Genomic DNA, 12,330 nt, shown 5'->3' on the forward strand with positions numbered 1-12,330 from the left:
CACAAACATACTCAACACACTCATGCATGCAGGAACACACTCACGCAAACATAATCAACACAAACACATGCTTATACGTACGCACGCACACAAACAATCAACACACACGCATCTACGTACACACGCACACACACAATCAACACACACATGCATATACGCACGCACACACACAAACAATCAACACACATGCATGCACGCAGACACACTCACATAAACATAATCAACACAAACACATGCTTATACGTACGCACGCACACAAACAATCAACACACACGCATCTACGTACACACGCACACACACAATCAACACACACATGCATATACGCACGCACACACACAAACAATCAACACACACTCATGCATGCACGCAGACACACTCACACAAACATAATCAACCCAAACACATGCTTACACGTACGCACGCACACACACAATCAACACACACGCGCACACACACACGCACAGAGCCGAGTTTAGATGAAAGTCCTTCTAAAGGTGACGTTAGGTGTGTTAGTACTGCTGAATCCTCCGCATGCAGGTCTTCGTCCTGGTCTTCGGCCTCTCGCTAGACTTGGTCGGAAAGCTGTTCACCATTCCAACCCCACCGTGTGCCTTTATTCATACGATCTCATCGCGCCTCGATCAGCTCGACCGGTGTTTCATCACATCTCGGTGACCTCTCACCAAATTTGTTTTAATCTCCTAAAAAAAACCAAAACCGTCCCCCGGTAAAGCTTCACGTCACCGGGCAGTGCAACTCTGCGGTACACGTGTGGGGAAACATAACCATTTCTGTCGCCGGACATAACCGGAGCGCACACTTGGCTCGCAGCCTGCGCCCTTCCTAGTCACCCTGCGTTGTCTCGATGACTAATATTTACCCTAACGGTGTCCGTCAGGCACCTGCGAGGACAGCCAAACCACAGCGCTCCGGTTGCCAGGACCCGAGCCGGCCACGGCCTCTTAAACGGCCCAGTAAAACGAGCAGGCGGACAAACGCCTGCGGATGACGTCACACATCAAACGGCCACTGCCCTCACTTCAGACGGCCTCAGCTGTGTCCTCGCTTCACCTCCCGGCCTCCCCGGTCAACAGCGGCGGGCGGGGCGGGGCGGGCGGGCCGCCAGGAGAACTATATTTACATCTCGGACGTTAATGTGACACGTTTGTCCGGGACAACTAAGCGGACGCTTTTCTTTTCTTCTTCTTCTTCTTCTTCTTCTTCTTCTTCTTCTTCTTCTTCTTCTTCTTCTTCTTGTTGCGTTCGGTGCACAATCGCAAACACTTGGCATTGCAAAACAACAATGGCTGGCTGGCTGCCCGCTGCAGGGCTTTGTGGGACGGTTTGCTCAAGGGCCGTGGCACCCGGCCTCTCGGACGACAGCGGGGAGGAGAGGGCACACCAGCGTGACTTAAAGGAGCGGATGGAGAGAGAAAAGGGAAGCTTCGGCCCCTGCCAGAGTACACTCTGTCCACACGAGACACGTGAGCCGCAAAAGTTAGACACCCGGGGGAGAGGGAGGGGGGGAGGGAGAGAGAGAGGGGGGGGGAGAGTGTTTAGATGCATGAAATAACAAATGACACAAGTCACAGCCGCGTGGATGGACGAGATCACACCCACAGACACACACACACACACACAGACACACAACGACAGCACACTAAATAGGATGACTGACAGATGTAAGTCCCCAGTGTGCAGCCTCTTACTAAGTGTGCGTCCAGCGCGTCTCTTGTCCCTCTGAGGAGAGCTGTGTGTGTGTGTGTGTGTGTGTGTGTGTGTGTGTGTGTGTGTGTGTGTGTGTCCACACCTCTGAACGCACGCCGGGCTTTCCTGCGCTGTTTGAACGCTCCTCAAGTCGCACGCCTCAAACGTCTCGCGCGTCTGTCAAGCTCGCGCTTCCCGGGTGGGGGTGGGGGCTCTTCTTCTTCTAGCTGAAACGCTGTCACACACGCGCGCATATACGTACATACGCGCACGCACCTATACACACGCGCAAACAACCACAGGAAGCAGGGGGGCGGGACTAACGCCTATGGGACGCTGGACAGAGGCCACGCGTGAGAAGACGCACCAAGCGCGCACACCTCACGAGAACAAAAGACACCAACATGCACGCGCGAAGCGACCCCTCTTGTTTGCTCGAGTAGGCATGGAAACGGCTTTTGAAAAACAGTCGACATGAACCCCACAACAGATCCTCAGCCTCCCGGATCTTCCTCTTCCTCTTCTTCTCTTCCCTTTTCTCTGGTGCGCAAAAAGTTCAAAATTCAACGTCCAAAAAAAAAGGGGAAAAAATAGCAAGAGAATGGTTTAAAAGCAGAAAAATAGAAGAAACGGAGTGATGAAAATCCACAGCCTGTTGGGTGGGGAAGACCCCCCCCTCTCCCCTCCTCCCGCTCTCTCTCTCTCTCTCTCTCTCTCTCTCTCTCTCTCTCTCTCTCTCTCTCCCAGCACCACCAGTAACACCTCACGGATGCTTCCAGTCAGGAATAGTCACAGCAGTGATGCGGAGTCTGCTCCCTCTCGCTGTCTGGACAAGCCTGGGCCATGGGATGACCAGGCGCTTTGGAGTTGAAGTGCAACTCTTTTATACACACACACACACACACACACACACACACACACACACAAACACACACACGTGCACAGACACAGACACACACACAGCCTGGCCCCGCCCCTCCCACCATCTCTCCTAACAACGAACGCTCCAGAATCAAAATACAGCCCATATGTGCTGTGACACACCCCCTGCCCTCTTGCGCCCCCCCCCATCCTCCAGCGGAGATTAGGAAAGAATGGTCCGTAAGAAAGAGAGAGAAAAAAGAAAAGAAAAGCGAGAGACTTGAATGCGCCCACACTTTCACTTTTTTGTCAACCACAAGGACCAGGGAGGGACAAAAAAAAGAACCCAAAACAAACAAAACAGACAGACAGACAGAGAGAGCGAGAAGGGAGGGACAGTGGCTCCGCCCACTTCTCTCTCTCTCCCCTCTCTCTCTCTCTGTCTCTCATTCCATTATTTCCCGGTTGTTGTGCAACAGGGGGAAACAGATTCCTGAGGAGAGAGTCACGGCTCTGTTGTAAAATTTACTGGCAAGAGGGACCCTCCGTGTTTTTCTTTTAGTGTTTCCCTCCCTCCCGCTCCCCCCTCCCTCCCTCCCTCTCTCTCTCCCTCACTCACTCACTCACTCACTCTCTCCATTCGTCTCTCCTTGTTATCAAAACCATGTGTGCGTGTGTGTGCGTGCGTGTGCGTGCATGCGTGTGTGTGCGTGTGCGTGTGTGTGTGTGTGTGTGTGTTCCGAGGTCTTGGAGGGACATAAGGGCCACAGGGGATCAGAGGAGAGTGAGAATATGAGGACCGAAACCAGTGGAAAGACGGCGCAGTTGGGAATGGTTACAACCGCCGGGTGTGTTCCAGCTGGAGCTGGAAGATGTCAAGGAATGAAACAGGTGAAAGGTTATAAAAGTCTGGACCGGCTGACTATAACACGGAGTTGTGTTTACTTGTGAAAAGGGGGGGAAAGGGGAAGCCAGACAGAGAGAGAGAGAGAGGGTGATTGATGAATCTAGTCTCTTATTATGAGGTGGCGTGAGTGTTGACGGGTTAATTTGATGGCGTAGCCTGTCCCGTTCTAACGTGCGGACGGTTAATCCTCCCCCCCTCTCCCCCTCCCTCCCCCCAACACTGACAACCCACAATCCCTCATAAACACGAGTCGTGAACATCACGAGTCTATTCTCAGCACTCAAAAAGTGTGTTTGTTTTTTTTTTTAAACCGCCAAGGGTGAATGACAACTGTCCTAACGCCTCTATCATGTGACGTATTACTCCCGACAGCTGATCACCGACAGAATGCGATGGGGGGCGGGGGGGGTGTAGATGAAGAGGATGAGAATTAGGAAAGGAGATGATGGGAGGCAGAGGGAGATGAAAGCGAGAGAGGGGGGGGGGGGCAAAGAGAAAGGTAGAAAGGAGAGAGAGCGACTCCACATCTGGAAACAATCAGTCTTAACATGCACATGCTTCCACTAGGAAAGAACACAGAGTCCTCGCACCCTTTTGCATTGAGTGCACGAACGCGCACATGCATACGGACTCTCCACACGCGTCCGCGCGCGCGCGCACCCCCCCACCCCCCCAACACACACACACACACACCAATTATCAAATCAGCGTGATGAATTACGACCCGGACCTACACCAATCCCCCCCCCCCCCCAAGTGTCAGCGTCTCTTGTTTGTGTTGGAGCGTCAACTCCGTCAGCGGCGGAAGTGACTCAGTAACTACACAAACAACGCATAAACACAACTGCCACAATGTAACGTCGTGGCCCGCCGTGTTTTTTTCTTGTTCCTATTCACGTACTGGAACAAGCGTCCCCACTCTTGAGGCGAAGACACTCGGGGGGCCGGACATTATCTGCACTTGCGCGTCGAGCTGGGGAGGAAGGTCGCCTCCTTGTCTGGCTGTCATGATGCCACACGGGTGATGCAGGAAATCCTTCTTCTTCTTCGTTCCCTAAAGCCGTGTCACGCAGAATACACTACCTTAATATAGAGCTTTCACTTCCCGTGAGTTGCGAAATGGCCTGTAGCCCGGCGGACCTGGCGGACGAACAGACGAGCCGTTAACTTGCTCAGCGACTCGCCTGGAAACGCCGCACATAACGTCAGCGGCTTTAAAGCGCCAATGCATTGGCATTACGGCAGCTATCCGCCATCGGGGGCCGGTCACGAGAGACCAGGCATGTCAGAATGTGACGCCTGGTCTCCCATTCAAGTTTCTGTCAGCGAGTCACTTCCTACGGAGTGGCGCGGCCGCGCACAAGGCCAAGGGAGGAGGTGACAATAAGGAAAATGGATACCGCAGTTCTCACACACACACACACACACACACACACACACACACACACACACACACACACACACACACACACACACACATATTGGACGCAGCTCCACCGGCAGACGAGATGTTTCGTAGGTGCCATTCAATTTATTGTCCGCTACAAGACACCGTCCCTGGGAGGAACAGAAGTTGGCCACTGTCCTGTTTGGACGGCGCCAGAACAAATCACAAGGCAGAATTTAAATCCGAGGCTGGACTTCGCAACCTGCTCTCTTCGTTAAGGTGATAACAGTGCTGGTACTCTTACCGATACTGCTCCTCCAGCCGGTACTTTAACGGTACTCTTATCGGTATTGTTCTTATCGGTATTGTTCTTTTTGTTGTTTAAGCGGGGGGAAAATCAAATTAAGAACGGAATTATTTTCGTTTTCTCGTGTCTGGACAGTGTTACTTTTAGATTAAATTTATTTCTGATTTTCTCCCAATTTAGTGGCCAATCGATCCCTATTCTAGTTCGAACACCCACCCTCGTACTGCGCGCGTTCGCCAACTGCATCTCTCCGGCCGGCAGTCTCGAAGGAGACCGCCTCGCCACTTTCGTGACAAGGCGACTCCAGGCCGAACCCGTGTTTTTCCCGACACACCCAGAGACGCATTCACGTGACGAACACAAGCCGACTCGGCCCCCTCCCGAAGACAGCGTTGCCAATTATTGCTGCTTCATGGAGTCCGGCCATAGTCGGATCTGACGAGACCGGGGCGCGATCCCCGGTCCCCCGTGGGCAACTGCATCGACACAAAGCCGATGCTTAGACCGCTACACCACCGCGGGCTAGGACAGTGTTACTTTAATCATTAACCCGTGTTTGTATAATTTAGTTAACTGGGTGTGGGCTCTAGGCTGCTAGCATACATGACATACCAGAGGTGGATCGGCCAACGAGAGACGAACTACGAGCTAGGCCGTCGAAATCTGTGCATTTCCTCACTGTATTTGACGCACTTATGCTTGGATGTTTCGAAAGATTGTTTGTGTTTCCACCCTAACATGCAAAAGACTTGCAGCACCCGTGGCCACGAGCACCGTCAGCACCGACTCGAGTGACGTGTAACCAGACTTTCGACCGCTTAGTTCTCTCTCCGCCATTGTCACTAAGTGCAGGCTGCGTGTGTGTGCGTCAGAGAGAGAGAGAGAGAGAGAGAGAGAGAGAGAGAGAGAGATGGAGAGAGAGCGAGAGATGGAGAGAGAGCGAGAGATGGAGAGAGAGAGAGATGGAGAGAGAGCGAGAGAGAACGAGAGAGACGGAGAGAGAGAGAGATGGCGATGGAGAGAGAGAGCGAGACATGGAGAGAGAGAGAGAGAGATGGAGAGAGAGAGCGAGAGATGGGGAGAGAGAGAGAGATGGAGAGAGAGAGAGATGGAGATGGAGAGAGAGGGAGAGAGAGAGAGAGAGATGGAGATGGCCCCACCCCTCAGCTCACACATACAATAGGCTCTGAGAGGAGATCTCTCTCCTGGACTGGGAATAGCAAAAATGCACAATAGACAAATGTCTCAATCTTATTGCAAATTACAAACGGAGTTGGTGAGACAAAAGGTGCACGATGACGTTTATGTAGCCTGAATAAATAGGACATTTATTTTCTTAATCTCTCCAATACCAACTGCAGAGCCATTATTGTCGGAGCTTATCGATACTATGGATAATTTAGCACCGGTGCCCATTTAATACCGGGTTTCGGCACCCATCCCTACTCCTTACACACAGTATAAAATAAAGAAAGCAAAAATTATATTGTCACAAATCAAAATTTATATAAATCTACATTCTCTGGTCACAATTTTAAGTGCTTTGGGCTCTTTCATGTCACATTTTTTCACCCTCTATAACTTAAATGTGGAAAACAGGTTACTGTGAGGCTCCCTTCTCATTCGAACCTCTTGAGAAACTCCTGGTAAGTCTGTCTGTGAGCAGATGCAGCTGGCACAAAATGGCCACCAGGATGTGTCAGCACCCGAGGGTCCTGGAAGGTGGTGAGGAGTTCCCGGCTCATTTTGTCAGGGATCACTCTGTCTTCCTGTCCAAACACGTGCAGGGAGGGGATCAGGAGGGGAACAGTGTAGAATTTTTGGTGTTTTTCACACACGCTGCGGAAGCCCGCCACAAGGATGGCGAAACGGAAACGGAAGTCTGGTTCCAGGTTTTGCTCTTGAAGAGAGCACAGCATGGCGACCAGGGCCGCCCCCTGGCTGAACCCGAGGATGCCATCAAATGGACCTTGGTCCTTCACAGCCTCTCTCACCGTCTTCACGCTGTCGTCAAGCCCCAGGCTTTCCTGGCACTCCTGCTGAGCGCTGAAACTCCGCTCCCGGACGTCAGAAAACCACCAGCCCCTGGGGTCCTCGTCGCCTCCAGGACCAGACCCCGAACCGCCATTTTTCTCTTGACCTAGAGAGAGGAGAGCCGAGGAAAATGACACATGCTGGTTAGTTTGATTATTTAGGCTTATGACGCATTTAGTGACCCATCAAAATCGGTTACTTCCGGCTTTACACTTGATCAAAAACACGGATGCACCCCTTCCCCTTGGCACAACTCCCGCACGAGTCAAATATAAACTTTTCGAACTGAGACAACCTCGCGTTAAGGTGGACTAGGGCGCTGACGTCAATGTGACGTAATCAATTCTAAACGCTACCAGGAGGGCGTGACGATGACGCAATAGGGGCTACTTTGACTGTTTAAGCTAAGGACATGTTTACCGTAGTGACCAGTCAACACAGGTTATCTCCCGCGTCACGCCTCTCTCCCGGACGGACGCCCCCTTTCTCCCTCCGGCGAGCAACACCCATCCGAGTGAAAGCTAAACTTGCGCAAACCGACTCAGCTGTACGTTAAGGTGGACCGAGGTGTTGACAACAGAAGGTCTCAAACGTTGAGTGCGCCGCTTTTAAATCGGCAAATTGACGAGGGTACGTTACGTGTAGAGTGCGGACCCACCGCTGCAGACTTCCGGCACGCCGAGCGGCGCGGTAACGTACACGAGTTCGACTCTCTTCTTCAGCAGCTTCCGCAGCGCTCCGGTCTTATCGCGGAAGGAGCCGCTGTTCTGACGGTAACCGTGTAGGCACAGGACCCGGAGAGGCGTCTGGGACACGGCCGCCATTCCAAATAAACACCGGCAAAAAAATACAAGAAAACGGTCTCAACGTCTATTGGGTCGGTGGCACCGATTTACGGCAGCTTCCCCAACGGCAGCTACGAACCGAGCGGCGCAACTTCGCCAAAAGAGCCGGGACAAACTGGCGTGACGAGGAAAGCCAACTCCGCGAGCCGTCCCGACGTATCGCGTACGTCCGCTAAGCTGGTCTCGAGAAACACGAGTTCACATTTGTTGGTTCCGCCGGAAACAAAGCTCGAATCGCTGCTTTTACAGGGAAGGGCGTTCGTGTGAAATTCTAATCGTGTTTAATAATCCTCAATTCTTTTTTTTGATTTACTTTTAAGGCAGAACGAGTTGGATATTTTCTCTAAAAATCAAATGTACAGACTCACTCAAAAACTACTACTGCTGCTACTTTGGGCTGCTCCCGTTAGGGGTCGCCCCACAGCGGATCATCCGTTTCCATCTCCTCCTGTCCTCTGCGTCTTCCTCTGTCACCACAGCCATAAACCTCCTCTCTGGCCTCCCTCTTCTCCTCTTGCCCGGCAGCTCCATATTCAGCATCCTTCTCCCAATATACCCAGCATCTCTCCTCCACACATGTCCAAACCATCCCAATCTTGCCTCTCTTGCTTTGTCTCCAAACCGTCCAACCTGAGCTGCCTCTCTAATATAATCATCCCTAATCCTGTCCTTTGTCACTCTCAATTAAAATTTTAGCATCTTCAACTCTGGCCCCTCCAGCTCCACCTCCTGTCTTTTCATCAGTACCACCGTCTCTGAAGCATACAACACAGCTGGTCTCACTACCATCTTGTAGACCGTCCCTTTAACTCTTGCTGGTACCCTTCTGTTGCATATCACTTCTGACACTCTTCTCCACCCTTACCTGCACTCTCTTCTTCACCTCTCTTCTGCACTCCCCGTTACTCATGCAAAGACTCATGCAAAAACAACCCCTCGATCATCATTGATGACCCACTCGACGCGTGTGGTGGTGTCTGTATCTGCACACACCCTGTCCTCTGCGTGTATTTCTTATTTGGCTGTGTACGGGACGTTTCTGGGCTTTAATCTTTGGGCAGCGGCCACGCATCCAAGAGGAAGCTGCAACAATGGTGGACACAGCGCCGAAAAGACGCAAATGTGGCGAGATGAAATGCCAACCGGACAAAGCTTGTTCCAAAACGAGGGTGAATCTGGGGTTGGCTTTCACCCGCTGGCGAGCACTGAGGGAGAGGATGGGGATGAATAGTGACGCGGAGCTGGCCTCTTGCACTGGGATGTGTTGTGGCACCTGCGGTCAGGGGGCGTGTCATTCTGATGACGTTGAGCCGGGGGGGAGGGGCCAAGTTTGAACGTTGTGTTTACGAACTAGTTCTCCAGATTTAGACCCAACATGGTGTGACAGCCACCTCATCTGCCTCAACTGAAGCTGCTACTGCAGGATGTAATTTTCCCAAACAGATCAGAGGGGCTCTTTGGACCTGCATGCCGGATGCTGAAAGCTTATTATACTCTCCCCACCAAAGAACTGGTCTCTCGAGGGTTGAGCTCTGTCAAATTTGGCCATCACAGGATGCCCTTCAGCTGGAGACAATGCTCTCGACGCCTAACTTGTCCTGTTCAGGGCAGACCCCCTGTCACAGAGGGACCGCTCCGGCATGCCAAACTAGCTGAACAGCTCTGGTCTTGACCCCTCCTGAGTCCATCTCTGAGGGGTTAATTGAGATGTAGACCATAGGTGACGCCAGGGCACCCTCGACATAATATAATTGCAACCATCAATGGAGGCTATTCTCGGCCTGGCCAGACAGTATTTCCCCTGCCTTGTCCCTTTAGTCCTTTGCTTCTTGTCATATTTGGTCTCAGGCAGAGAAGCCAGCAGCACAAAGGTTGATGTTGTGACCATATCATATTTTCATGAAGTGGGACGTTGGGAAGACAACCCTCGGTCTCCCAGATATATACAGAACACATGTCCTTTGCATCCAGGTTTGATCATAACCACTCGAACAGCGTACTTTCCCATAGTTTTGAAAACCTGTAGAAAACAGAGTCGGTCTCATATCTCTGTATGTTGAGACAGATCTCCCTCTGGCTCCCAGCTCAGCCAGGGTGCCGAGTGAGCATGGGATGGGAGGCTGGTAACACTTAGACGACCCTCACTGAATAATCTGTCCATATAGATGGGAGTAGACAAGTATAAATATAACTATTAGTGTCTGGCATCAAAACAATTTGGAATATTATTTTTTCCTATAATAATAGATCTACTCATACTTGTAGGTGATTTACAAAAGTATGTATGTGCTTCAAAGCATTTACATATTTTCTTCTAAGACATATATACATTTCATATTTGCATTTGGATCACTTCAGCATCTGCGGATCGATTACGGGCGAGGGTGGATGTGGCAGAGGAGTTGTGTTCTGTCTGAGGTGGTATCGAAGGTCTCTGTCTTCACTTTTTACGGTCGTCCACATGGTGGCAGCTGTGTACAAGACATAGTGAGGCGCCAACCCGGTACCAACCCAGCAAGCAGCTAAAGGGCAAACAAACTGTCCATGTGCCAGAACAACCACAACTGTAAATACCAAGTAAGTGAATGTGTGAAATAACAAGTTATTATCATTTCAGGATGGAATTTACAAATGATGACATTTACAAACTCTCTGTTGACATTTAAGCAAAATGCTATTGAGGAGTGTTCAAGTTACTAGTTTTCATAGTTATCTTTAGATAACTGTGAAACTCTGTGTGTGTGTGTGTGTGTGTGTGTACTACACTCAAATATTATTAGTAAAACCCCCACAACAGAAGTAATTTGAGTAGTGGGATTGTAAAAGCCAGCTCTGAGGAGTCATGGTACAGCAGATGTCGGTCGTATGGGGGGTTTCATTAACTTCACTTCATGGCACTTCACGTCTAAAAGCGAGCCCCAGTGTAGGGAGAGTAATTGCTTTCAGGGAGGACATAGTGGCATCCAGGTTGCCTTTCCTAGAGAAATCTCTCTCCCCTTTTCCTCTGTGGTGAAATTCATCTTTCCTAAAAAGCTGCGACGGCTGTTCGCAGAATACATACATACGAGTTAGATATTGTCTGTTCAACGAGACAGCACCGAGGCCACCACAAAGAACATCACATTTAAACACGAGTCTTCCTGTATATCAGTCTTGGATCCAGTATGAGTTCATTCCTCGGGCCAAGAGCTGATCCATCAACCAACTTGGGCGTCCTGTGAGCACACAGATTTATCTTAAAGGGAAGGAGAGAGAGAGGATGGGATGGCCTTTCTGAATCGATTCAATATTTGTTTCATGATATATGTAAGGGATAATCCATAACAAGGTGTGCGTTAAGTGGAGTGTATTAAAATCCTTCAACACACATCTTGGAGTGGATTATCCTGCTTATACGATGGTCATTTACCAAAGAATTAAAAGTATTCATTAATATTTTGGTTGAACATTTTGGACTCAGAATTAAAAGGGTACGAAGCAAATGTTAGCCGCTAAGCTAACTTTGAATGTTCACTGGCCTTGCTATGGAATCAGCATGTTGCTATGGTTAAACAACAAATCTGTGGCCAGCACATCAATGTAGAAGTGATTAAACTTTCGCTAAACTATCAGTGGTGGTTGGTGTTAACAATTTTTTTTGAGGGGGGGGCACAATTTACCTTGGCGCAGCACACCTGACAGCTGCTTTAATGTGCTGACAAGCGAGGAGAGTGTGTTGAGAAGGTGGAAGCAGTACTCTGAGGGGCTGATGAATGAAGAAAATGAGAGAGCGAGAGAAGGTTGGATGATGTGGGGATAGTGAATCTGGAAGTGCAGTGGATTAACAAGGAGGAAGTGAGGGCAGCTATGAAGAGAATGAAGAGTGGAAAGGCAGTTGGTCCAGATGACATACCTGTGGAGGCATGGAGGTGTTTAGGAGAGATGGCAGTGGTTTTTTTTAAACTAGATTGTTTAACACAACCTTGGAAAGTGAGAGGATGCCTGAGGAGTGGAGAAGAGGGGTACTGGTACTGATTTTCAAGAATAAGGCCGATGTGCAGAACTGTAGTAACTACAGAGGTATAAAGTTGATCAGCCACAGCATGAAGATATGGGGAAGCGTAATAGAAGCTAGGTTAAGAGGAGAGGTGACGATTAGGAGCAGCAGTATGGTTTCATGCCACGAAAGAGCACCACAGATGTGATGTTTGCTTTGAGAATGTTGATGGAGAAGTATAGAGAAGGCCAGAAGGAGTTACATTGTGCCTTTGTGGATTTAGAGAAAGCATACGACATATGGCAT

General features: G+C 50.2%; 1 protein-coding gene across 1 annotated transcript; it reads right to left on the bottom strand.

Moving 5' to 3' along the window:
- Positions 1–6,467: 6,467 nt before the first annotated feature.
- ovca2 (OVCA2 serine hydrolase domain containing) lies at positions 6,468–8,209 on the bottom strand. The gene is made up of 2 exons (XM_056285158.1): positions 7,862–8,209; positions 6,468–7,309 (listed from the first exon to the last, which is right to left on the bottom strand). The coding sequence occupies exons 1-2, from the start codon at positions 8,025–8,027 to the stop codon at positions 6,789–6,791; spliced, it is 687 nt and encodes a 228-aa protein (XP_056141133.1). The 5' UTR covers positions 8,028–8,209; the 3' UTR covers positions 6,468–6,788.
- Between the last annotated feature and the right edge of the window lie 4,121 nt (positions 8,210–12,330).

This window comes from Lampris incognitus, chromosome 8 (assembly GCF_029633865.1).
Source record: "Lampris incognitus isolate fLamInc1 chromosome 8, fLamInc1.hap2, whole genome shotgun sequence".
In the NCBI taxonomy this organism is placed as follows: Eukaryota; Metazoa; Chordata; class Actinopteri; order Lampriformes; family Lampridae; genus Lampris; species Lampris incognitus.

Coding starts and splice junctions, on each gene's coding strand:
- ovca2 (XM_056285158.1), bottom strand. CDS start 8,027: ATGGCGGCCGTGTCCCAGACGCCTCTCCGGGTCCTGTGCCTACACGGT. Junction 7,310..7,861: donor CGTGCCGGAAGTCTGCAGCG/GTGGGTCCGCAC, acceptor TCCTCTCTCTAG/GTCAAGAGAAAAATGGCGGT.